This window comes from Mastomys coucha, unplaced genomic scaffold (genome assembly GCF_008632895.1).
Source record: "Mastomys coucha isolate ucsf_1 unplaced genomic scaffold, UCSF_Mcou_1 pScaffold7, whole genome shotgun sequence".
Taxonomy (NCBI): Eukaryota; Metazoa; Chordata; class Mammalia; order Rodentia; family Muridae; genus Mastomys; species Mastomys coucha.
This window is the reverse complement of record NW_022196913.1, coordinates 47,476,649-47,504,584: the sequence shown is the minus strand read 5'-3', so window position 1 is coordinate 47,504,584 and position 27,936 is coordinate 47,476,649. Positions and strand designations below refer to the sequence as shown.

Here is a 27,936-nt window from a genome sequence, read left to right as displayed (position 1 = left end):
TGGGTCAGGGTTATGGAGGGATCTTTGGAGGCACTCAGTAGTTTATCATATCCTTCACATACACAACAGAGGTACTTATCTATGTTCCCAATAACTTTGGTCATTAAAAAAAAAAAAAGATTGTGCAAAGCAAACCACCAGAAGGTGACATATCTGCCTAGGCACAGGTTTGAAATCTGGGCACCCGGAGAAAGCTGAGGCAGGAAGGCTGCAAGGTGAATCCATCCTGGGCTATAGAGTGAGAGCCTGTCTCAGAAAACCCCAAGGGCTTGGCAGACTCATAAAGATAATTACTGTATATGTTATCTCATATGTGGAGCCTGGATTTTAATTTTTATACATGTGTGAGTCTGTATGTATGTGCATGTGGTGGGGACCTATATGAATATGCGTGTGTGTGTGCGTGTGTGTGTGTGTGTGTGTGTGTGTGTGTGCACGCGCACATGTGTGTGTTCGAGTGTGTGTTTGTGGGCATAAGTGTGCATTTGTGTGTATAGGTGTATGCATGTGTTTTATGAAACAAGAAACAGGACCATGAAAGGGGGAATAAGGAGACAATAATAATAATAATAGTAATAGTAATAATAATAATAATAATAATAAGTAATGTGGTATATGATATATGATATGGAAATGAAAGAGAGGGTATGGGAGGGGGCAGTAAGAGGGGAGCAGGAGAACTGGGGAGGGAGTAAGAGAAGGTGGTCAAAGAAGCAAAGTATAGTTGAAAATGTTATAAGTGACCCATCATGCTAGTGTTAAAAAACTAATTCAACAGTAGCAACAGCAATATCACCCCAGTAAACCCTGCCCTCCCAAAGGCTGTAGACGTGGTTCATTAGCTCTGAGTTCTACATCCAGAACAGCAAAATCAAACACTGAAGAGTATCACTGGCCTCATCTGCTGGCACTCAAAATTTAATGTATTCTGTTATATATAACTCTGTGTGTGTGTGTGTGTGTGTGTGTGTGTGTTGCCTGGAAACAAGTGCCCAGAGATCACTCTTGTCAAAGGAGATGACATTTTACAAAGTGTTACTAGCATAACCCAAACTTCTTGAGCTGAAAATGTTAAGATGAATGACACCACTAAAGCTATGGTAGCGTTAGCAAATCCCACAGTCATGTTAATGCTTAGTTGAGTCTGCAAGATGGGATGAATCAACTTGTCACATGGCTTGTAAGACAACCTAAGATATAAGAACTGGGTGGCGTGGTATCCAGGAGCTATGAACTATTGATCTTGTTGAGAGCACCTTCATCACTGCTGAACATTTCCCATAGGAAGCCCTCTTCTCAAGGCTGGCCTAGGACCCTCATAGGTCCTGAGCTTCTCCAACCCCAGCAGCTCACTGAAGTTCATTTTTCTTCACTTGTTGCAGAGAGTGTTTGCAGTGGGCAGCCGTGATGTATTATTGATCAAATTACAATGAGTGTGACCATTTCCTCACCCATCTTACTAAGCACCAGGAACTGAGTCTGGTATATAGTAGATGCCCAATATTGTTGCAATTTCTTCTCGTAATGCCTGTAGGTCAGTGGGAAGAGGTGGCGCATGGCATCCAGTTTCTCCTCTGCTAATGAGGTCTTAATCTGTCAGAAGCCATCTAGCAAAGGCTAAAGGCATGCAAGGGAGTTTTCTGGAGATGGCCCAGTGTTTAGCATTATCTGTGATGGGTGAGCTCTAAGAATGCAGGGTCCTTGGAGACTTCATCCCAGGATTGTTTCCTGTGACTGATATGCCTCTCCTGTCACTATTACATAGCCTAATGATTCCTGGGCATCAGCCCACCCTATTGGGCACATTCTCTGAAGTTCAACATGAAGATGGACTTCATGAATTAATGCTGTTTAGATGAATTAATGATTTTATAAAACTCCTGATTTGATTAAATAATTCCAGGAAGAAAGTTTTAGGAGATGGTTTTAGCTGTTTTACCAGAAGGATGCAATAAAGTTAGAATCAAGAATAGAATGTGCCCACTCCTCATAGAATAGTAAGTAAAGTAAGTAAAGGATACATAACAAGGAGTAAAATGAGCTTTCACAATTGCACCAAAAAGAGAAAAGGCTTGGGACAAATTTGTGATCAAGGAAGAGCATTCGTTCTAGGTCAGATCCAAGGATGACGTCACAGGTATGCATTATGATAAAGCAAGGCCATGTGAAACTGTTGCTGTGAACTTATAATGAGCTTGTAGAATCAAACACTGCTTTGAATTTAATATCAACATCCTTCTGTAACTCCCCTTTGTCTGCCCAATCCACCAAATGTATGTCTGTTTGTCTATATGAATGTCTTTATATACATGTGTAGGTATGTATATGTGTGTGTAAGTATACATGAACACTTGTGAAGTTGATGAGACAGGTGGTTGGGCCAGACCAGAGTGTGCATGTGTATGAATGTGTGTGTGTGTCTGTGTGCATTACCTATGTAAATGATTTTCTTTCATTTCCTTTCTTTTCTCTCTGGTTCACAAAGAGTTAACGAGTTACAAGCCTCTTGAATGGCTAGCAAGAGGTCTTTGAGCCAGAGGGAAAGGAAACCAGTGCTCATTAACACAATATAGGAAGACAGAGTTACACAGCCAGGGATCATCAGTCTTTGGCCTTCATCCAATGCTGTGTCCTGCTTCAGTACCATTCCTTCTAAAAGCTGGGGTGGGCCCTGGTACTAATCAAAGTGTAGTTTATATCTAAATGGGCTCTATCTCTATCTGAGAAACACTTGCTAAGACACTACTTTTCCCAATTCTGTTCCTGCACTGGTGAAGTGAGAATATCCCAAGACTTCTCTAGGATGGAACTTAGCAAGCTGCTACTCAAAGCACAGGGCTGACTGGCTTCTGGAGGTTTCTGCTACAGGCTGTGGGTGGAGCTAATTACTACTGGCAGAACATGCAGAAGAGCTGAGCTCTAATTCCAGCTCCACCACCAAGGACTCTGCCCAAGACATCCAATATTTCCCAGCCTCAGCCTCAGTTTTCTCATCTGTGGGAAGGCTATATGCTTACCATATAGTTTTATGGCCAGGAACAAATAAATATATATCTCTATCTATCTATCTATCTGTCTGTCTGTCTGTCTGTCTGTCTGTCTGTCTATTCATCCATCCACAGGTCAGTCTGAGGCCTGAGCTGGTATAGGGCTGAGTCATCTTCTGTGAAAGGAGCATCTTCCACAAGGCAGCTTTGTCTAATGTCACAAGGTCTCCAGACCACTAAGAAGAGGTTCTATGATAAGAGACTCCCAGTGAAGTCCTTGGGGTGTCATTAGAGTTCACCAGTGGAGACCTGACTTTGCAATAAACACCATAGTACATTCCCTGGCTCATTCTTAGCCTGCTTTGAAGTTCAGATACTGTATGACTTTGCTCTGAGAAATGTATTATTCACTACTATGTGTTACTGTTAGGGACTTTTGTCATGCTTCTGAAAATCTACCAGTGTTGATGCTTCCCAGCCTGTGGTGGGACAATGAGGGTCAGGTAGGCCTCCTAGGATACAGTGTGTACTGGCATTACTCTATTCAGCAAGCCGGAGAACATCTTGGTGGTGACTGCAAAGAGCTGTCATCTATGATCCAGTGTGTGCCTCTGATGTACACTGCACCTTGTGCTATAAAAAGCTAGTGGAACAGAGTTAGGAACTGGGAGTTTGAACTTAAGTATCATTAGCTGGGAAAACTCGGGGATAAAATTGCTTCTTGTCCCTGGATAGGGCCCAAGTGAATAAAACCTTTTGCATCTACTAATATGTGACATTCATCCTTTTTTTTTTTTTTTTTTTTTTGCTAGAGGACACACTCTGCCTCTGGCCTTTATGGTGATGGATCTGAGGCTGCAGGGAGAGATGCAGCACTGCTTGCTCACTGATTTCCATAGCCAGACTGATTGAGATGCAGCGTGTTCATAAAGCTTGCTCTACTGATAGAGTAGAAGAAGCTAAAATGACCAGTTCCAGGAATAGGGAAAATCAACCCAAACTGTGAGTGTCACAGAGCCTTACAGCCCGGGAGGGCCAGACTTCCCACACAACAGCTCTGGCTTATGATTTTTTAGACAAAGAAATGAAAATGCGAGGTATTTCTTCCATTGATTCTCTTGACAGATGACTGCTGGCCATGAATGTGAATCAGTGGAGATACTGTATATAATTACCTTCAGACTATGCGTACAAGGTATATTTGGAATAAAAGAATCTTGTGATCCTATTTGAGCTCCATCATCAAGATGTCTCACTACATGATATATATGAAGATATTATAAAACCTCAAACAAGGATGAAGTATGTCTGGTCCTAAGTGTTTCAAAGAAAAGACATCCAAACCATCTACTTAAAGACTTTTTTCCTACAGCTACCAATGGACCTTTAAATTGGCACCTGTTCCAGGAGCCTATGTTAACTACCAACATGTGAACAGTGCTCATCATGGCTAGTGGCTCTTGGTCCCTAATGCACAAAGGTGTTAGAGGAATTTCTCAGTCATTTGTCACCTGGTTTCAGCATGTTAGATGCCCCAAGATATAAGAGACCTATAAGACACATACTTAGGACTTAAATTATAGTATTGCATCAGAGTCCCCCTTGCCTGAAGGAGAGAGTTAACAAGAATATCATCAATTCTTTCAGCACACAAGCTCACCCCAGGGGTTTCATGGTAGCTTGAAGTTTTGCTTTGGTCAAAAGGAAGATGTTCTGATAGACCTCTTCTAAGGGCCAGTGATATGGAGGAAAGTCGGGGGGAGTGTTCCATGTCAGGCCAGGTTATGATAGCTATGGCATGCATCAGACATTCTGAAATCCTGAAATCGAAGGCCATCCTAGTTGACACCAAAAGCAGCAGATGAATTTGGTTTCACCTCCCTCCCCCTTCTATGAGTGAACACTTTTATTCTCAAATTTACTTTCTCCAGTTGAGAGGGCGACAATGAGGAGGACTGTGTCTCGTGGAGAAGAACTATTGGGTAGTGGATGAGGGCTACTCACCCGCTGAACCACTCAGGCATGTCACCCTGGCAGGGCATGGAATTCAATTAGATTCTTTGTAATAGAGTTACATGGGACAGCCAGGTGACTCATCTCCAAGAATTACCACTGAAATAAAGGCAATCATGCCAACAAACACATGGCAAGAAGGTATGTAACTCTTTTGCTAGACATGACAAATCACTGATATAAAAACACACGCCATTGTTCACTTTTATAACAATGGATGAGGGCTGTCATGGTCAGGGAGAGTTTGTCATCCCTTTGAGCCTTCCTCAGGACAGGCAAATATCATGGAAGAAGTCCAGAGACAAATAGCTGGAAGTGAATTCACCTTCATGGCGAGCCACTGAAGGCTGGTATATGTGTAACAGATAAGAACAGAGAGGGGATTGGGTGAAAATCACAGTCATTAGGATGAGCAAAACATTCCCATCTCTGCATAGAACACTAGAATCAGAGGATGCAGCTATGAGAGCAAAGTTTTTAAGTTTAGAGTGGATAGAAGAAAACACTACACAGAAAATATAGGGGTCTACTATAAGGGAAAATATGCATAGTGAAGGTATAAAAATGTTCAAGGGAGCTGAGGAGCACAGAGCTGCAGGTTTTGTGAACTTCCTATTAAAACAGGCAGGATCTTCCTCGATCAGATCTGTGGTACCTGTCTGCTTTTCTGTGCAAGTTGTTATGGGATCTTCATCAACCTTTCAGAACTCAGCTCTGCCTGGTTCACCATGAATACAGCATGTCTTTTTTTTTTTTTTTTTTTTTTTTTTTTTTTTAACAAGGTAGTTTAACTTGCACCACAGAGGAATCCATGATTGGATCGTGCATACTGGCTGCTGTGTGATTGGACATGTGGGCTGCAAATACTGCAACAGCAAACTGGAGAGCTTGTATGAATTGCTGCTGAAGACAGCTAATGTTTTTAGGGAAAGTTATGTGCTCTAGTTTGAGAGAGTGAAGGCTTTGAGGAGCATGTGCCATCTTATAACTTCTGAAGAAAGAAGATGGGGCCACCTTTTCCCGTTCTCCTTCACCAAAACCAGACATCTTACATACAGTGTCACCTGAGCGTCAGATTCGGATTACAGACCTTGGAACAAGAGGTCATAAGAATCTAAGAGGAAGCCTTTCTCTTTTTAAAAGGATGCTTATTCCTCCCACCACAGTTTGTAGTGAGAATATTACACAGGTGGTTTCTTCCTATGTGCACACTTGTGCAGAAGAGTCTGTGCAGCTACATGGTGAAACAATGTGAGGGAAAAAATTAAGGCCTTTAATGTGAAAAGATGTTTTTCATGTGAATTTTGAGTGGAGGCTCTATCAACAGCATGGCTATAAAACTTATTTGGGCTTAACTTTAAACTTAAAAAGTCTCAGTTACTTCATTGAGTTTGCCAGCTTCAAGAAGCAGTATAAATCTGTGCCTAGGGCTAAAGGCTGACTGTCAAGCTGGCTTATGCTGGCCAGGGTGTCAGAGTCTTGTTGGAGAAGAACTGTAGCACCAGAACTCATTCTTTCTTGCCAGTCTTGACCCAAAGATGTCACCATCCTAGTTACTTATCACCACGTACTTGGTGTTGATTGCAAGCTTTCTGAACCGGGGCACAACAGCTTGGTTGCCTTTTCCGTGTAACTTAAGCATGCTAGTTGAAGTAAAGCAAAAGCTGGAAAAAGATGTCGATGAGAGAGAGGCAAGGAGTGGTGGTTTGAATTTGCTTGGTCCAGGGAGCGGCACTGTTAGGAGCTGTGGTCTTGCTAGAATAGGTATGGCCTTGTTGGAGGAAGTATGTCATTGTGGGTGTGTGCTTTAAGACCTTCATCCTAACTCCCTGGAAGCCAGTCTTCTGCTTGCCTTCGGAACAAGATGTAGAACTCTCAGCTTCTCCTGCATCATGTCTGCCTGGATGCTGCCATGTTCCCATCTTGATGATAATGGATTGAACCTCTGAACCTGTAAGCCAGCCCTAATTAAATGTTGTTCTTGGTCCTGGTGTCTGCTCACAACAGTAAAACCCTAAGACAAGGGTACCAGGTTGACACACTTACTAGTTTTTGTTCAATGCTAAATACACACCCAATATATAGCCAATTAATGGCACCAGGGTCCATCTTATCTATGCAAACTCCCAGCAGACAGGTTCAGCTGAAATCAAGTGATTGCTGCCAAGAACCCACAAAGGATGCCCCAGTCCTCTTACAAAGGCAAAGCCTTCTGGCACTCAAGGCTCCTGTTTTTCAGCCCTAACCTTCATTGCTATGCCACTAGAATCCTGTATTACTGCTCCAAAGGACTACTTGCTATTTCTTGAGCATAACATCCCTCATAAACATACTCCTGGGGCCTGTGCTTCTTGCTCACCTCTAATACACACCTGCTACCACTGTTTTCTTCAAGGTTGTCTTACATATGGTCTCCACACCAGGCATTCCCATAGTTAATGCCACCTGCAGATCCTGTCACTGGCAGTCTTAGCCTCTTTCTAAAATGGTACATGAAAGCTTAGTCAAATGTCCTATACATGGTGGGAAGCTAACTGTGCCTCTCCCCCAACACACACACACACACACACACACACACACACACACACACACACACACACGGAGGCAGAGAGAGGGGAGATCATTCTTATATTTTCAGAAAAGAAGATCAAGATTAGATAATATGGAGAAATTGGTATAGAGAAGTTAACCCAGGAAACATATCCATTCCTTAGACTTTTATTTTGAACTTTCTGGAGGTTATGAGTTTGGATATATTGGAAACCTTTCTGGTTGTTGCCAGCCCATATTTACAGCTAGCCAGGGCTCATTCTGAGCTTGTCTTTGGAATGGGCATGCAATACAGAGCAGCCTAAGTGCCGGATCACCTCTCCTTGGCATGTAGACTGTAGGGTACAGTGATATTCCTTTGCCTCAATCATCCCTGGCAGATGCCAGACAACTAGAGGAACCCTATTTGGTGCACACTTGCTGGAACTTTTCACTCCAGCCAATTTGGGCAGTTAACATTACCCTGCTCCCTTTTCTATAGAACCACCATAGAGTATTTGCCTTGCTCCCGTTTCTGCCTCATAACCACAAATTAGTTCCTCTCTTAGCCATGAACCCCCCAGTGGGGGCAAGTCTCTGTCTCCAGGACTGTAAGGATAATATACTTCTGCTTCCCACTTGTGCCTGAACTTGACCTAAGAGAACACAGAACATCTTCACAGCATCAGTTACCAACAAGTGTATGAGCCTCTGTGTTATGAACATTTTTTCCCCATTCAGTGGCATGGATAAAGCCCAAGTTCATGGCATCCTAATCTTTCAGGTAAGAGCAGAGGTGAAACACACAATTGTGTAGAGCTGAAGAAGAGGGAAGGAGGTGTGAAGGTAGAATGTCAGAAAGAAAATGGGAGTGAATGGGAATATAAATCTGAGAGCAACACAGCAACAAAATGAAATTACGAATTCAAATATGATTATGACTATAGAACAATGAAAGTGTCCACAGAATCAGAGAGAGAGAGAGAGAGAGAGAGAGAGAGAGAGAGAGAGAGAGAGAGAGAGAGAGAGAGGAGAGAGAGCTATAAATAGGAACACTGGTTTCAGCTTAACGATCATTGCATCTATTCTCATTAGACTCGCCTAAGTGCTGGCACTGGAAAGTTCTGCAGGGCACAGATGTTGTTTGTTAGACGAAATTGTAGTTGCAGATACCATGGCACATTGAAATGTGCAATCACTTAAATTTGCTGAGAGTCCAGTCACTTCTCGGTATCTGAGGCGGGAGTTAGTTCTTGCCATACCCACATCAGCAAGCAGATGGTCAGGTTCCTTATCTCAAATGGCTAATGTGTACACATAATCTACTGTGTGTACTCCTGTATATTTCAAACAATCTCCAGGTTAGCTATCTGGGAATGTTATGTAAGTACAACAGTGATTATTTGTATTTGTGTTATTTTTTTATTATTGAATTTCAGCCTTCAAAACTGTGAGGAATAAAATTCTTTTAAATATTTTTAAAATTAAGTTTATGCACATGAGCATTTTGCCTGCATGTGTATATGTGTGCCATGTTCATGTCTGATGCCTTCAGAGGTCAGTAGTGGGTGTTGGATCCCTTGAAATTGTAGTTGCATATGGTTGTGAGCCACTGTGCAGGTGTGAGAACTGAACTTGGGTCCCCTGTGTGAGTGCTCTTGATCATGGAGCCATCTCTCCAGACCTGACAGAATTAAGTTTTGTTGCATAAGACATATATAGTCTGTATGATTTGGTATGGCAGCCTGAGCAGACTAATATAAACGATGAAGCAGGTTTTCTAATTTCTTAAATGGATGAAAACATACAAAGATCAGAAACCCACAAAGCTGATTTACTGGCTGTCTAACTACAATCACCATCTTCATATCTTTTTTTTTTTTTTTTTGGTCATCTTCTGTGAGAAGGAGATAGGATTAAATGGTACCTAGTAAAGTTCTTTAACAATGCTAGCTGCCCAATGGCTACCCAAATGTGATGCTGCCATGCATTATCCTTTGAAGCCATACTTTGTTCTGCATCCACCTACCATGTATGGGGTGCCTGCTCCTCACAGGTTCCTCATGCAAAAGGTACTGGCTATAGTCATGTAATGTTTTCATATAGCTTCTGGGTAAGAATGCTTAAGGAAGCCATCAGTGGAGACTTAGAAAGGCAGGAGACAGGGTTTTGCTCTGATCATACTTCCTTTCTGGGACCATCCATCATTCCAGTAAGAACTCGTTTCTCTGAGACTCATTCACCTTGGATCGTATCCACAATGCAGGCAGGTCTCCTGGGGACTGTGGTTCCAGAAAGGTAAGACTCTCATGCCCAATAATCCCAACTCTGGCCCATGTGTTGCCAGGCAGGCTGATGATGGAGAAGACAATGTAGAGAAGGGGGCCACGAGGAATATAGGAAGAATGAGGGCTTTTCTCCACTCAACTGAAGAATTGAGAATTGTAAGACACACATTCTCCAAGTCCACTGTGGTTCTCCTGATGCAGTGGAAGTGAATCCTAAAGGAGAGTTGGCTCTGCATACAACGCTTTGATTGGAAAGTTGAGTAACACTCCTGTCCAGGCTCCTATTTCCTCCACATCTCATCAGATCACCACTCACTTCTTTTAATCAAGCCTGGTGTCTTCCAATGGTCCAACATTTTCTGTCGAACACATGGACAAAACAACGGCCATGAGAACATACTAGCCACTCACGAATCTTAATTTAGAGCTCTGGAATCTCTTAGTTGATTAATTCCTTCTGACATGGCCCAGATGTCCCTGGCGTAATTAGCGACAGAACGGGGTTAGCAGAGCTTTTCATGGTGATGCAGATTCATTATGACTGATTGCTCATTTATGAAAATTAAGCAAGTCTAATGGAGTTCAGACCTAAAAGGATAGCACTAGTTTGACAGTCTCTAGATATCATCTCTCCTGTTCTTATCTCTACCACATTTAAGAGACAACCATGCACAAGGAAAGACTATAATGTATTTTCATGAGTTTGCTTCAAGTTACATGATATGGATGCTCATAGATCATATTGATACTCTCAGAGATATCTTCAATTCCTCAGGTATGGGGTCCTATGAATAGCCATTCTACTCAAGCTCCTGTGCTTACAGTGAGGTTGCTGTGTTCTCTCACCTATTAGATAACTAAATAAATTGGACGATGTTATGAAATAAATATTCCACAGCTATTCTTTCCTATCTACTGGCCTCCTCTTTCTTCTACTGATAATGGATTCTTGTCAGCTCACACTGCATTGACAAGAGAAGCCTTCCTGGCTCAGGTCATTCTGCTCAATGCCACTAGTAATTTTGAGGTGCATAGTGCCACAGCTGGCCTTGTTGGCATCTGTGACAAGCCTCCAACTGTTTCCCATTTCTGTTCATTCAACACAGTGACCCAGGAAGGTTATTTTATTATAATTTGTTTTGTTTTAATATTAGGCCTCAATATATAGCCCTGCTGGCCTGAAACTTCCTTTATAGACTAGGCTAGACTCAACCCCAGCACAATCTGCTTGCCTCTGACTCCCAAGTGCTGGGATTAAAGGCATGGCACCATGACTGTCCTCTGGGAAGATAATTTAAAGGCCCACTCCTTTATACCCCTCACTCACCAGTTCCAATTTTGCAACTTCTAGGAAACAAAACACAAATCTTTGCAGGTCACTACCACGTGAACCCTGTCTCTTGGTGGTTTTAATTAAATCCTAATGGAGTCTTTATCCCAGTTGAGCCACTGAAGTGACCTAACACATCATTACCTCTAAGCCTTTTCCAGAGTCTTCTTCCTGAGAATCTATTCCCCAATCCTCTACAAATGTTCTTCACTCTTTGAATGTCAAGCAGGCTTCTGTCTTCTTCAGGAGCCTTCTGTGAGGCTACACTGAACCATGATTGGTTCACTGAATGGCATTTGCTAGAGCACGCTAACACAGCCTTCTCTGGATCATATAGAGGCCTAGCTTTGCACTCCCGTGGACACCCAAATCCACACATGCTCAAGCCCCTTCTAGAAAATAACATAGTATTTATAGAGATGCCACACACATCCTCCCCTATACTTTAAATTATCTCTAAATGACCCACTACCTAATTCAATGCAGACATTGGGTAAATAATTGTAACACCATGCTGTTGATGGAAATAATAAGAAAAAGGTCTGGACATATTCAGTATAAAGTTTTTAATAAATATTTTTGATGTGTGGTTGGCTGCACCATAGATATAGAACCTGTGGACACAGAGGACTGATGAAATATGTGTTCACTAAACTAGCACAGAGTTGTGTCCATTTGATAATAACACTGTTCTGTCTGTGGAAGGCATGTTGAGTAAATACATCATATAATATGTACATATAAGGGTTATTCTGCATACTATTGAATTTTTCTTAAGGGGCGTTTGTTGTCCAGGGCTTAAAGGGTATATATAACTTGGACTTTGTAGTTTTAATCCTAGAAATACCCTGGGAAAACCTTAAAAGGACATAGGCAGGCTGCTACAGATGCTTGCTGTTGTATTTTTTACAATAGAGAACATAGAAGAGTCCCTTGATCTGCACCAAGCAGCTAATAAAACCACATGGTGGAATAGTTACTAACATTAGATTCAGCTCCCACATTGTTCTATACAAAAAACAGGTGAGAAGGCCATGTGTAGAGTGATGTTTGATTTTTGCTAGACAGTAGGTTTATGTCCTGAAGTGTGGCCTATTTTCCCTTTGATATTCTGTGAATTAAAATGTTGGGATACTAAACTGATGTGTTAAATGGTTCTTAGAGAACCAACAGGACTTTTATACCACAGGCACCCAGCTGAGATGGATGGGGGCACTGGTATAACGGAGTTTGGCATGAGTTCCTATTGAAGCTGGACTGTATGATAACTCACATTGATAGCTAATGGGTGGGATGCCCAGATTCCGGTCATGCTTTTAATGTCCTGCCGGTCCTGGAGACGCCACTTTCTTTTCTTCACTCTGTCTACTATAAGTGAGTGTGTTTTCCACTTTTCTCCTCCTTTACATGTAAAATATCATAGAGGTCACTTAGATACTATTTGTAAAAACACATTCCTGTCCAAAAGAAAGACAGGGACAAAAAATGGAACAGAGACTAAAGGGAAGGCCATCAAGAGACCGCCCCACTTCGGGATCCATCCCATCTGCAGTCACCAAACCCAGATACCATGGCTGATGCCGAGAAGTGCTTGTCAATAGAGCTTGGTATGGCTGTTCCCTGAGAGGTTCTATCATGACATGACCAGTACAGATGCATATACTCATAGCCAACCATAGCACTGAGCCTGGGGACCCCAATGGAAGAGCTAGGGGAAGGACTGGAGGAGCTGAAGGGGATTGCAACCCCATAGGAAAAACAATATCAACTAACTGGACCACCCAGAGCTCCCAGGGACTAAACCACTATCCAAAAAGTATGCATGGAGGGAGCCAGGACTCCAGATACATATGTAGCAGAGGACAGCCTTATCTGACATCAGTGGGAGGGGAGGCACTTGGTCCTGTGGAGGCTTGATACCCCACTGTAGGGGGGTGCTAGAGCGGTGAGGCGGGAGTGGGTGAGTGGGTGGAGGAGTACTGACATAGAGGCAAAGGGGAGGGGGGAAAGGGAGGATGGGATGGGGGTTTTGTAGAGGGGTAACTGGGAAGGGGGATATCATTTGAAATGTAGATGAATAAAATGATAAAAATCTCCACAAAGTATGTTGTACAAAAGCAGTTGATAGGGGTCTAATAGTATCACACATGGTAAAATGCAATTTCATTACACACCCAACTCCATACCTGAGTACATTCATTATTCACACGGAGAAAAAGTACAAAAAACATTTTATTTATTTATTTGTTTTGTTTTGGTTTGATTTGGTTTGTTTTTTTTGAGACTACAAAAAACATTTTAGAGGAACTCTGCTAAGCCTGGGTGTATTCCTACAACCCTTATTGGCTATTTTATTGCGGTTGTTTTTTGAGACAGGGTCTCATGTAGCTCAGGCTGGCCTCTAACTTGCTAAGTAGCCAAGGATGATTTTGGGCTCCTGATGCCTCATCCTCCCAAGTACTGGGATTACAGGTGTGTACCCTCATGCCTCACTTCTTTCTTTTTAAAGAGAACTGACAGTAAATGAATAAAATTAGTTTTAATTGCAGAAATATTCCAGACTTCAGATCAATAACTAACAAACATTTAAAGCCCTCGCAGACTCATTACAAAAGGAGCAAAGCACTTTTTTTTTCGTCTGTGTAAACATTTTGACATTGATTCTAATTCACCCAGATGGGTGATAATCTTGAATCGGTCACATAAATACAATGTACATATTTACAGATACACAGACGACAGATAACACCAAAGGCTCTTGGCATATGGCTGGCAATTGCATATCAAATGCTTCTTGACACAGAGACATAAATCCTGGTCGTGACTTCATGTACCAACATACACATACAAATACCCAAACACCCTGTGGAGCTGTCTTCTCAGAGATGCCTATTCAGGCCTCAGATAAAAAGAATGAGAGAGTAAGAAACTGTCCCGTGAAGGGAGGGAGGGGGCGTGCGTCTCAGAAGATGTTGGACTTACCTGTTAAGTGGTTGGCAATCCGGGCAGTGGGTTTGGGAGGCAGGGCCGGGGGCTGTTTGTGAAGGGGCAACTGCTTCACTGGGGTCTCCTCACGGTCTCCAGGGAAAGCAGAAGATTTTTTGGGGGGCAGGAACAGAACTGGTTTGGCTGAAGGATCTTGGGACAGGAGGACTCCAGACTCACTGGCAGAGGGACTCTCTTCAGACACTGAGGGGACAACCACAGGATACACAGGAGACATTACACAAACGCAGTGCAGGGCAGCCAGGGACACAGGACAGGGACACTGGCAAGCCAACATGACAGCAGAGTGCCACCTGCTGCAGGCCATCATGGAAACAGAGAGAGAGAGAGATAAAGAAAGGGCAAGAGAAAACCAAGAAGGCAGGTAGGGTGTGGAGAGGCAGGAAGGGGAGGAAGGAAGAAGGGGAGAGGAGCAAGAGATGGGAGGAGGGGCAAGGGCATTTTCTTCTGGAAAAAGGTCACCATTTTAAACTGAGCTTGGATCATCCAAAGAATACAAATGCTCTGCCATGTGACTCAGGAGACCAGAGTCACAACTAACAAGACAATGAGTAGAACAAGGATTTCAAGTCCCCTAAACTGAATAGGAACTTTTCATTGGGTCCCCGAACTCTTCTTTTGCTGAGAGAAGAGAGTGACAGGCCATAAACTAGTAGAGGGTATTGGTGTTGTCCTCTAGGTCTTGCTCTCTGGTCTGGGATAACAGTGGCAGCTGGCAAAGTTGACACTAGCACACTTTGGTGGCTGCTCCTCTAATCTTTGGAATGGTCAAGACCAAAAGCCAGGGTCTCAATGTGAACTCTAGTTCTAAGGGCGGACTTTTGACCTGCCTGGCCCTATATGTTCTCACAAGGCAGAGGATGTGCAAAGGCTATATGCCTTTTTATTTGTCCAGTTCCTTTACTTCCAGTTTGTCAGACTTCTTGTCATCTTTATTTATTTTTTCCCTTCCTTTCTCTCTGCACTCCTCTTTCTAGGGTCTCATCTGTTCTAGGGTGGTTCTAAACTCACTCTGTAGCAGAGGATGATCTTGAACTTCCAATTCTCCTGTTCCTACCTCCCAAGTGCTGCAATTCCCAGGCATGTACTTCCCCGCCTTAGAACTAAGTACATGGTACTAGGGATTGAACCCAGGGCATCTGTACATGCTAGGCAAGCACTGCACCAACCTAATGACACCTTGGCTATCACTGTCTTATTTCAGCTCATCTCTTTGGTTGAGTTGTCATGGGTTGGGACCCACTGCTTCCTTCTGTACTGGTAATCTACATAATAGCAGTATAACTCTGTGAGTCTAATGGGGTGGTAGATTTCACTAAAACAGTCTAACTGCCAGATTCTGGTGGTACAAGGGAAGTTGGATGGTACAGGGGAAGTTGAGTTAAAAAAATAAAAAAAAATTCTTGCTTAAAATTAGAAAGGACAAACAAAATATGGCTCCATTGGTTGTCTGTCCCCCTGCTTCCCATGGACTGCCATAAGGAGGGAGTTTAATAAAGGATTCCTCTCCCCTTCTTGCCTTCCTTCTCTCCCAGAGGAAATAATGTCTACCTAGCAGTACAGCCCTGCAAAGAGCTCCTGACACCCAGGGCTTTCCCCACCTCGAGGACATTGTTCTAATTACATGCTGAACAGTAGCTGGCCTGGTCTCACAGTTAAGTGTGGGAACAAACTTTGGAAAACAGCTTCTCACCTTCCCCCAACGTGAACATAATGTACATGTGTATGCTACACGTCGGGGCACCAGGATGGTGGCCTTTTCATCCACACTCCAGGTAGTCCTAGATACTCCTTGACCAGCCCATCTCCTGATGTATGCAATGCCTCTTTGTTAGTAGGGATTTATCTTTGGGCTGATTAGGAGGGCTCTATACCTCCTGAGAGAGGCAAATTGGCCTCTTGGATAATAATGGACCAAAGAGGGAAACAAATAATCAGAAGGCATCCAAACTCATCTATAGGAAGGACCTGGCTTAGCTGAGAAATTCTATACAATTTAACAAATATATGAACTGTCTGCATCCAGTAGATTTACTGAACTGGAATGATTGTTGTTGGGTATATTGGGACTAGAAATTAAATGGTGTGGTTGGGCCTTTGGAGCAGGTGGACTAGACAGGCTTAGAGAGAGATAGGATCCTCTTGATTTATCTTAACAAGGGTGAGTGTCAGAAAACAAACAATATTTTAAACCATCAACCTTATAAAACAAGTCATAATAGTTTTAAAGTGATATATGTCACAAGAAGTGTTTTTTACAAACTATAAAGCATCGTGTGAAAATAGCATTTCTATTTTCTTAGGTTCAGTTATGTGGAGACAACTATGTGTTCAGTTTCGCAAACATTTCTAGGTCTCCATGCTCTGGATGGTTTGAATGAGCATTCCAAGTCCTGCCAGGAGGCTGTGACATTAGAGACCCACCCCAGGCCTGTGCCGTGTCATTACCTGGTCCATCCATAATGTCTGAAGCTTGGAGCACCTCATAAGAGCAGGGGTCCCTGGGCATTGGGACAGGCTCCATTTCCGACAGAGCAGGCAAAGAGAGTTGGCTGGAGCTCAGGGACTGCCCGTTCTCCAGGGAGTCATCTTCATTTGATATGGAGAGTTCTCCATCTGTGGGAGGGAAGAAGATGGTAGTATCAGATAAGGTCTGTCCTCACAGTGACACTCAAGGCTGCTAACAGCGAGATGCTCTGAACCATCTTTATCAAGGTTAGTATCAGCACTTGACACCACATTTTTGCTTTAAAAACCGGTACCTTTAGAGAGAGCCCCATTCAGTAAGCTTTCAAGATGAAAACAATTTATACACATAGACTTACTGAATTTTTAACCACATATAGTTAGTTGTGTCTATGTATGGGCGTGTCCTATGAGATCAGAACAGGATATCATGACATGAGCTATTCCAATCTGTTGGCAGGGACTCCTCTTTGTGCCTGTTAGGATTGCTCTGTATCTCCTGAGAGAGGCATATTGGCTGCTTGGGTGACAATGGACCAAAGAGGGAGGCACTCCAGGGGATGGTACCAGAGCTGTAGTAGGTGGGAGCTGTGAGTCTCCCGGTGTAGGCACCTAGAATTAAACTCCAGTCCTCTGCAGGGATCTTTTATGGCTTCTTAGCCATCAAGCATCTCCTAGCCCAGACTCTTTTCTTAATAGAAGTGAGTGGAAAATTATTTTTTCCTTTTAATTTTTAAAAAGGTATAGAAACTTAGCAGGCAATAGAGACTGGAGACCCAAGATGGAGAATTTCTACATTAGGGAGCAAATATTAAAAGGCCATTGATAGCTCTCCACAAACTCACAGCAAGGCCCTATTGCTGAAGACAATATGGATACAACTCATTGAACATGGAGAAGCCAAGCTGGTACCTACAGAGAGTATTTGCCCCTACCAAAGGCGCATGTTTTAAAAGCAAAAGTTTGATACTAGAAGACACTCTGCACTCTACCAAAGGAGAAAAGTGAACACCAACCCAGCTACAAACCTTCAATCTATAATGGTGATCTGCCTGTAAGATGTGCTGGTGCAGTAGTGGCCCAAAGCTTGTGGGAGTGACCAACCACTATCTGACTGAGTCAAGGGCCTCTCCATGAGATGGAACCCATACCCAATGCTGCTTGGGTGGCCATGAGCCTGAGACTAGATAGGGCAGTGACCTGGGGAGGGAAACACAGATGATACTGTTCTGCCAAAGGAATGTAGCAATAAGATGACTTGTAGTGACATTTTGCTGTATGCATAGATCAGAGCCTTGCTTGGCCAATATCAGAGAAGTTTCTCCCTGCAGCAAGTGGGAACAAATATAGAGACCCACAGCAGGCACATGCAGAGAATGAGAGATCTTGGAATGTTTAGACCTAAAATGGATGTTTCCACCAAATCATTCTCCTTAGGGCCCATGAATCCCTCTAGAAGAGGAGGCAGAAAGAGCATAAAGCCAGAGGAGATGGAGCTCACCAAGGAATCAAAATCCTCTACTTAGTATCATGAGACAAAGAACCTCAGATACATGTTTGTTATTTTTTGTTTCTATTTGTTATTTTTTGTTTCTATTTGAGAAACAGAATGAGGGTGGATCTGGATGGGAGAAGAGGTGAACAGGAACTGGGAGGGGGTAGGGGTTAGGGTAGGGGAACCATAATCAGAATATATTATATGAAAAAATATCTACTTTTAGTGAAAGGAAAACAACAACAAAACACCAAACAACAACAACTTGCAACCCCAGCAGGGAAGGAAACTGTCTGTCTGTTTCCCTCTGTCCTCATCCAATACTTACAGTGAGTGAGCATCTAGGAAAATCTACAATCTCTACCTTACAGGCTGTAGCAGCCCAGAGCAGCTGGGAAGTGCCAGAATTCTTTGGTGCCAACCACTAACCATGTCAACTTTGATCTGCTTGAAGCTCAGTCCCCCAAAGGGCCTGAGAGCTGACAACCCTGATTGAGGATCAAAGACTCCCCGTTCAATGGCCATTTGTTAAACCAAAACTCCCTCCAGCATGATTTCATCGACACCCAGGGAGTCTTAGATAGCTGAACGTTAAAGGCAAATTAATTTTTCAAGAGGACTTAAAGCTCTTTCAGTCAGATGAATAAACATCCAGATGAAAGATAAAGTCATGCCCACGCAGAAGTAGATCTTTGTAAAGCAATGGCCTGACTTAAAACTGGAGAGAGAGAGAAAGAGAAAGAGAGAGAAAGACAGAGACAGAGAGACAGAGAGAGACAGAGAGACAGAGACATAGAGACAGAGAGAGGTGGAGAAAGATGGAGAGAGAGACAGAGAGAAGAGACAGAGAGAGACAGATAGAGACAGAGAGACAGAAAGGCAGAGAGAGACAGAGACAGAGACAGAGACAGAGACAGAGAGACAGACAGAGAGGTAAAAGTGAGCTGAATATGAGGCTAATCTTCCCTTTAACTATTTTCCTGTCTATGTTTTTTTTTTTTTTGATTGTCTTTTTTCGAGACAGGGTTTCTCTATATAGCCCTGGCTGTCCTGGAACTCATTCTGTAAACGAGGCTGGCCTTGAACTTGGAAATCTGTCTGGGTCTGCCTCCCAAGGACTGGGATTAAAGGCATGTGCCATTACTGCCCTGCTTTATGTTTTCATTTTATACATCTATGATATCTGATAGCACAGAAATCCTTCAGGCCACCCCATTAGAACTGCCTCCAATAAAATGTGTGTTTGTTAGAGTAATTTATGAAACTGCTGGAAGCAGTACAGTACATGGTTCAAGGATCTACAGTGTTTGACCTCAATTCTCTATAAACATATGAAAACAGGAGAAATATCTAAACACTCATTGAAAGAGACAGTCCCACACAGTAGTGGTCTTTGAAGGCTATGTTGGATCTCATTTTCTTCTTTCACTCAGCCTTTCAGCACATCCTAAGTAGTAGTAGATGCTATTGTCATGGAGATGAAAGACATGGTTACTACTAGTTAATGAGAACACAGGAGCAGGGCAGGACCTTAAGGCTTGTGCCATGGAGATTACACAGCTGAGCTTCAAATCTGTAAGACGCGGAGAGCTGTGCTGGGTTAATGTAACCTTATAGTAGCCCAGTCTTCTCAACATGCTTTTATTTATCATGTTCAAACTGATACCATGAGAAGTGGCTTTGCTAGAAGTTCCCAGTTGGAAGATGGTGACAGCTGTCATTCAGTGGTCCACAGGAGGCCACTCTGATGCTTGATATTCCAAGCACATTCCCAGCCCCAGAGAAGGCCACCTGAGGAGGAGAGGGTCTTACTGCAATCACCAGGCTTTGCTTTTTGGATGACTGAAGCTGTTGAATGACGGTTGCCTGATTTTAAAGTTGAAATCACCACACGGGTAACTCTGGGACAAAAGATGCAGCTGCAGTTGGATTTGTCTGGGTGCTGCTTGTGACTCTGTATTTCATTAAGGAAGTGACTGCTTAGCGCATACTCACAAATATTTATACAGTACAAAACAGCTAAGAGCTTATAATGTTTAGCCTTAACTCACCAATATTTCATCTTAATAAATGAGCCATGACCTTTTGTGTACTTTTGTTCGAACATCAATGCTCTATTTTATTTGCAATGTAGGAAACTGTTTTTCTTAGGGAACATATATTTCCAAGTGGATTGATTAACTTCTTAAAGTATAAACAGCAATAAAGAAACACGTATAAATATCCTGGAAGGAAATTTTTACCAATTATGGTAATATGATATAATTTACTTTCAATTATTCTTAAAAAGATAATAATTGTATAGAATCTTAAATGATGAATTATCTGACATAAGTATAAACAGAAACATTATTAAACAATTACACACACACACACACACACACACACACATACACGTATGCAAAAAAGGCAGCCAGTTTACAGTCTTCGTAGAGACTCAGCTAACTGAGAAGCCAATTGGCTCTCTTGTCTTAGGGTGCCTCCACTCCCTCAAAATGGAGCTCCTGTGGAGGAAAAATGACTTTTGCTGGGTCACAAAGTCCTGAGCTACTTTGCAGAGGGATTATCTTGGGAGTTTCATTGTTGTGACTGATTAATACACATTTCCATTAAAAAATAGACAAAGAAATAAAAGATGTTAAAGATACCCCCAGCCTCCCCAACAGAAGCGGTTTTCTTTTTCTGTAAATATTTTTCATGGCTGAAGTCTTACTGTTTCAAAATTTTGTGTGTTGGGGTTGGAGACATGCCTCAGAGGTTAAGAGCACTGGCTGTTATTCCAGAGGACCTAGGTTCAGTTCCCAGTACCCACATGATGGCTAACTATGGGTCTGTAACTCCAGTTGTAGGAGATATAACTCCCTCTTCTGGTATACGTGGGCACTGCATGCCTGTGGTAAACACACATGCAGGCAAAACAAAACACCAATACACATTTTTTTTAAAAAAAGCCTTTAAAAACTGTCTTTTAAAAAAAATCTTACCATTATGATCTCAATTATAATTCTTTTAGCAATTATTCTATAAATTTACTTAGCTATGTCCCTCATATCCCTACGAAACATTAAAAATTCCCAGCTAATTGCTTAGCTTAAAGGTAGTACAGTATATAATGTTGTTTGCACTGTTTCCACTATGTGCAATGATGAAGATATTTAAATCATCAAGGCACTTTCAATGTTTTATAGAATTATGAAAACAAAGTTGATAAGGCCACCTTACATAGTTTTTCTGTAATTAGAATTTGAATGTCTATGGGCACATAAATGGTTCTTGTGAAGTTATCCAAAGGTTTTTCTACTTTACAGCTATTGGCAATTTGTAGATCACATAGTTTCTGGGAACTTCTTCAATTTTAACAGTGTTAACTATCTTTATGTATTGATCTTCTTATCTATCTCTACTCCATACCTACCTATCCATTCATCTATCCACCCAGCATTCATATATATATATATGTATATATACATATATATATATTTCTATTCATCTGTCCATCCATCCATCCATCCACCCACCCACCCACCCTCCCACCTACCCATCCATCCATCCACCCACTCACCCACCCACCCTCCCACCTACCCATCCATCCATCCATCCATCCATCCAACCATCCATCCATCCATCCATCCATCCATCCATCTATCTATCTATCTATCCACCCACCCATCCATCCACCCATCTACCCATCCACCTATCCATCCATCTATCCATCCATCCACCCACCCACCCATCTATCTATCTATCTATCTATCTATCTATCTATCTATCTATCTATCCATCCATCCATCCACCTATTCATCCATCCACCCACCCACTCACCCATCCATCCATCCAGGCATCTACCCATCTACCCATCCATCTGGATGTTTATCTACATATATATATCACAAAACTGCTCAATAGATAGGATAAGTCTATAATCTTAATTATGGCCAAGATAAGTAGTTGAAAAGTAAAGAATCATTTTATTTAGAGAGTCACACTGTTTGAGGAGTGAATAATAAACATATATATTAAAAAATAATCATGCGTCTATATCTTAAAGACTTACATATTTACGTTATTACATCTTATAACACACACTAAAGTGGAAACAGTGCAACCAACATCATATACTATACTCTTTCAAGACAAGCAGTTATCCAGGAAATTTTAATGCTTGGGAGGGATATGAAGGCAATCTGGCTGTGACATCTCGCATTCCATTGGTCACTTGGGTTGATACAGCTGATCTGGTTAGCTAGGTGAGTATCCTTATCCCTCAGCATTCCATATTTCTCTTCTGAAGCTGTGTGTTCCATTGAGAGGATGCCCTTCCCTGAGTAGAGGAGGGCTGGTCCTCAGTTGAGGGTTATGCATGTAGCTATGCTTCCTGGCTAGAACCTCCAAACAAACTCAGTGTTTATTAATTCTAAGTTTGATTAACTCCAAGACTATTCTCCATGTCTTCTTGCTGCTTCTAAGTACTGTTTATCAAGCACCTTTTTCAGCAGAATGAAGAACTCTCCTGATGCTGCACTCCCAGGAAGAAATACCACACCTCCATGACTGAGATGAAGCAGCTGGGTCATTTTGTCCCTGTATCTGCCCAGGGCATCACTATCTTACTTATTATGTATGAAACAGTGGACCAGCCATTAGAAGTTATTCTGATGTTTTACATTGCCTTTTAAAGGTATCCGTGCTGATGGTTAAAATGGCACATGATGATCCACAATCATGTGTTTCCTAGTAAAATGTGACCAGGAGGAGGGGGAAGAACACAAGGGATTGGCATCCTGTCAATGTGATGGGCTAGAGAATCACCATGGAAACAGATACTGAATGCCTATGACTGGAGTTTTGGATTAGGTTAACTGGGGTGGGAAGACCCACCCACACTAGGGAAGACCCTAAATGTGGGAGGTACCATTCCATGAGCTCAGGTCTTGTTTTAGATTAGGTTAACTGGAGTGGGAAGACCCACCCTAAATGTGGGAGGTACTGTTCCATGGGCTCAGATCTTGGACTGTGTAAGAAGGAGGATTCTGATCAATTAGATTTGTTCAAAGCTAAAGATAATTAAAAATTATTTCTAAATGAATGTTGCCATGGAGAATGGGTAGCAGAAACTAACATACCCATGGATACGGACATACCCACAGTTTCTACTTTTAAAAAGTTACTTGAACACGGGGTCTTTTGTTTTGAGAAGGTGCAGAGTTCATGATCTTTTGGAATGTGAGATTAAAAAAAAAAGAGTGCCAGTTTTAACTCTGAAAAACTTTAATAAAGTTAAGCTCAGCATAGAAGCTGATTTTCTAAGTTATGACATAAAACTTTATAAAGCATAATGTTGCACATGAAGTTCTAGTGGGATTAAAGAATCCTTGTTTAATGAATTATGGTTGAACAGAGGTCTGGGGAAGAGGTACTCTGCTTATGTACACCCTTAAGTGAATATATTGAACCATTACTTCAATAAGTTCCATACATATAAAACATCTAAATATAAAACTTTAAACTAGAATGAATAAAAAAAACCAGGACAGTAGAAACATATACATTTATTCCGGCTGCCAAGACAAGAGGGACGCCAGATGGACGGCTTGGACTTAGTCACACAACTTTCTGATTTGTAATTTACAAACTGGAATGCTGCAAAAGGAAGGAAGGAGAAAAGCAGACTAGCGGGAAAGTATGAGCTAAATATAGCCGAACGCAGAACAAAATATTCGAAGTACGGTGCATGTTTGTGCGGGTCAATCAAAACCGAGTTCCAGGTGATGCTTTGGAAATGTGTAACTTTGCTGGGAATGAGATCTGCGTGACAGAAATGACCCTGTGGGCGACGCTGATATATGAGAGAGTGTTTGCAGCAATCTCAACTACAAGTGAGGGGCTGGAGAACAACATGCACAAGTCGGTGACAGTGACGTGAAAATGAAAGCGTTGCATGTAGGAGGCCAGAGATGACGTCTATGTGACGTGAAAATGAAAGCGTTGCATGTAGGAGGCCAGAGATGACGTCTATGTTAATTATTTCACTGCTTTGTGTGTTTTATATGTGAATGTGTCTTCATGAGTATGTGGGTGAAGGGGTGTGATGTGCATGTGGAGGCCAGAGGTCAAGTCCTTAGGCACCTTTTACCTTGTTATGTGTGTCTGTAAGTATGTATGTATGTATGTATGTATGTATGTATGTATGTATGTATTATGTATTTTACATTTCCAACCATAGATTCCCTCTCTCTTCTTCTCCTAGTCCCTCTCCCCATGCCACATCCACTTTTCCTTTGTTTCTCTTTAGAAAAAGGCAGGCCTCCCACAAATATCAATCAGCCATGGGGTTTCAAGTTGCAGTAAGACTAGGCACCTCCTCTCCTATTAAGGCAGCACAAGGCTGCACAGTAGGAGGAAAGGGAACCGAAGGCAGGCAAGAGTCAAAGATAGACCCTGTTCCCACTGTTAGGAGTCCCACAAGGAGACCAAACTACACAACTGTGACATATGTGCAGAGGGCCTAGGTCAGTCTCATGCAGGCTCCTTGGTTGGCACTTCAGTCTTTGTGAGCCCCTATGAACACAGGTTAGTTGATTTTGAGGATTTTCTTGGGTCTTGATTTTTGAGACAGTCTCTCACTACCTGGCACTCCTGAGAGTAGCCTGACTGGCCAGTAAACCCTAGAGATCTGGCTGTTGCTACATCCCTAGTTGTGGGATTCAAAAGCATGGACTGTGCTTGGCTTTCTTATGTATGTTCAGAGGCTCAAGCTCAGGTTCCCATTCTTTCTTGCTAAACACCTTCCCGACTATTTCCTTAGCCTACACACATTTATTAATATTCCAGCAAGGATAGAGGAGGGATTCATGATGCCATTGACAGACAGGAGATGGCTGCCAGGTAGGCAGAGTCAGTTTTCTTCAGAGGTTGTGGCCCATGGTAGGTCGGACATACTCAGGTAGGTGGTGTTACACCTGTGAGCATAGGGGCGACAATAATTGGACTCAATGGGTTACAGAAAAAAAGTGGGGGGAGAGAGGAGAGGAGACGATGGGGAAGATGAAGAAGGAGAAGAAAGAAGACACTGACTATGGAGACACAAAGTTGGGAGGGGATGTGGGTGGTACATGAGGCAAGTTGGGGTTGCATATAATCTAAATACATTATATAAACATGAAATTATCAAAGGAAATGCTTTTATAATCAGAACAAAAAGATGTAAAATGGAGCCTTATTAACTTAAATGCAAAGCTAAAATCAAAACAAAATAAAAACACCCCATCCCTCTCCTACCACACTCACGAATTTTTTTAAAAAGAAAAACCCATTCTTTATCCCTCTGGCTCCTGCCAGAAAGAATTTTCCCTAAGGGTTCCTACTTCTTGCCCAGTTCCTGACTCTCCGTAGAGTTAGTCCATCACTAAGATACAACCACTAGTTCCCCATGATGGCCCACTGGGTACAGCTTCAAGCTATATTTTCCTTCTTTCTCTAGACTGGTGTTAATTCAAAGTATGCTATGTCACTTGGCAGGGTGGTTTGAGGTGTTTTGGCTTGGGAGTAGGAGAGTGTCAGGTCCATTAGCAACTGCTTCAAGATCAGCTAGCTCCAGTCATCACCACAAGACCTTACCTGGACTTCCTATTTATATCATCTCTCAAATGGTTCACAGGTACAGAAGTGCAGAAGGGTGACCTCAGTCACCTCAGTGGAGTCCACACCCTGAATAATCTGGAAGAAGAATGCTTGTTCCATCTTAGGTAGAAGAAAATGGAAGGAGCCACAGATAGGCAACAGAAAGAATTGTGTCCTAAACCACACGTTCTTGGGAAGTTTGTATAGTAATAAACAGAGGTGTGCTGGTGAGAACCCCAGCTCATTTTTGGAAGCCATTGGTAGGAAGAGAAACTACGTGCAGATTAGAAAGGAACCCAGCCCCAGAGCAGGGGGAAGTGTGTGCCATCTTTGCCATGACTAGCTTGCAATAAGTTACTTCACTTCTGGGGGGGCGTCAATTTCTGTCCTTTTATGGGAATGGACTTCATTAGATAATACCAAACTTCTAGATCTTCATTCCCTGGGGTGCTGGGAGATGTAAAAAAAACCCCTATTATTTGCAAATCAGCCTAAAGGACAGATGAACTGAATACCCAAGCATTTTTACATCTAGGTTTTGACTCTGGATAGAAAACTTAAGAACTGGGAAGCAAATGGATGCATTTCTGGCTTACTATGAATAAAGTTTTAATATTTATATAAAAAATCTTGCAAAGTTTCAGTGTAGATCTAGAGCTTTTTGTTCCTTTTATAAAAATCCTCTGAGCACAGCAGAAAGATGGGCAGGAAGCAAGGAGAGGAGCGAATATTTCTGCATCTCCAATGCCAAGTACTATATTGGATACTTTATTTATGATGGTAATAATAAGAGCCCTTCAAATAGCAGTGCAGAAATTTACTATGTGCCAGCTCTGTCTCCGTGTTTCTTCTTGTCTTCTCATTGCCCCTTCTTTTCTCTCTCTGCTCTTATCCTCTTTTTTCTTCCCTTCCCTTGTGCTCTCTTATCTTTATTATCATCCCTTTCTCTCTCTTCTCTATCCTCTTTTCTCTTTTAGCTATCTATCCATCATCTATCTATCTATCTGTCTGTCTGTATGTCTGTCTCTGTCTATGTATCTATCTACCTATTTGTACCCACAACCCTCTATCTATCCACTCCATATATCCATCCACCTACCATCTATCTATCTATCTATCTATCTATCTATCTATCTATCTACCTATTTACCTTCCTTCCTTCCTTCCTTTTTTCTTTCTTTCTTTCTTTCTTTCTTTCTTTCTTTCTTTCTTTCTTTCTTTCTTTCTTTCTTTTTTCTTTCGTTCTATCTATCTCTTTTCTTTCTTTCTTTCTTTCTTTCTTTCTCTCTCTCCCTCTCTCTCTCTTTCTTTCTTTCTTTCTTTCTTTCTTTCTTTCTTTCTTTCTTTCTTTCTTTCTTTCTACTAAAACCCACCATCCATCCATTACGATGTTGGAAATATTAGCTAAACTGTATCCTCCTTGGGGACACATATGTGATAGCATTGACACTCACACTCATGACAATGCGAACAGATTTTAATTTGCTGATGATCACTAAGAGTCATAATTAGAAATGAAGCTCTACTCCCAGGCACTCTGACACACCCAGGATCAGAGATGAGCAGAAACCAACATCTGTCCCAACACTGGGAGTAACTGGGACCAGTGGGACCAGGCACACAGGAACTCTACCAGCCCAGTGATTTGGGTTCCTTCTGGTCTGTCTGGGCTGGGGTCCAGAGCAGACCTTGGGCACAAGCTCCGCAGCTAGTCCACAACACCCAGAGGAAGCTCCACTCCCAGGCACTCTGACACACTCATAATCAGAGGTGAGCAGAAATCAACATCTGTCCCAACACTGGGAGTAACTGGGACCATCGGGACCAGGCACACAGAAACTCCACCAGCCCAGTGACTTGGGTGCCTTCCAGTCTGTCTGGGTTAGTGTTCTGAGCAGACCTTGGGCACAAGCTCTGCAGCCAGTCTCACAACACACAGAGAAAGCCACACTCCCAGGTGATCTAACAAGCCCAGGATCCCAGGATCCCAGAATCACAGGATCACAGAGACAGCTTGACTCTGAGGAGTTCTGACACAACCAGGATCACAGGAAGGACAGGCTCCAGTCAGATTTATCAAGGGCAGGTAGCACTAGAGTTAGCCAGATGGTTGGTGGCAAGCATAAGAAAATATGCAACACAAACCAAGGTCACTTGCCATCATCAGAACCCAATTCTCCCACCATAGCAAGTCCTGGACAC

The 27,936-nt window shown here is 42.4% G+C and overlaps 1 protein-coding gene across 7 annotated transcripts in view; it reads right to left on the bottom strand.

Annotated features, from left to right (window-relative positions):
- The window catches only part of Phactr1 (phosphatase and actin regulator 1), a 469,538-nt gene that overhangs the window by 60,441 nt on the left and 381,161 nt on the right, over positions 1-27,936 (bottom strand). For 5 of the 7 annotated variants that reach the window (XM_031358161.1, XM_031358160.1, XM_031358163.1 and 2 more), the window contains 2 exons: positions 16,602-16,769; positions 14,130-14,336 (listed from right to left, as the gene is read on the bottom strand). In XM_031358161.1, coding sequence (XP_031214021.1) covers positions 14,130-14,336; positions 16,602-16,769 — 375 coding nt within the window. The remainder of the gene's footprint in view (positions 1-14,129; positions 14,337-16,601; positions 16,770-27,936) is intronic. The other 2 variants (XM_031358165.1, XM_031358164.1) reach the window with 1 other exon arrangement.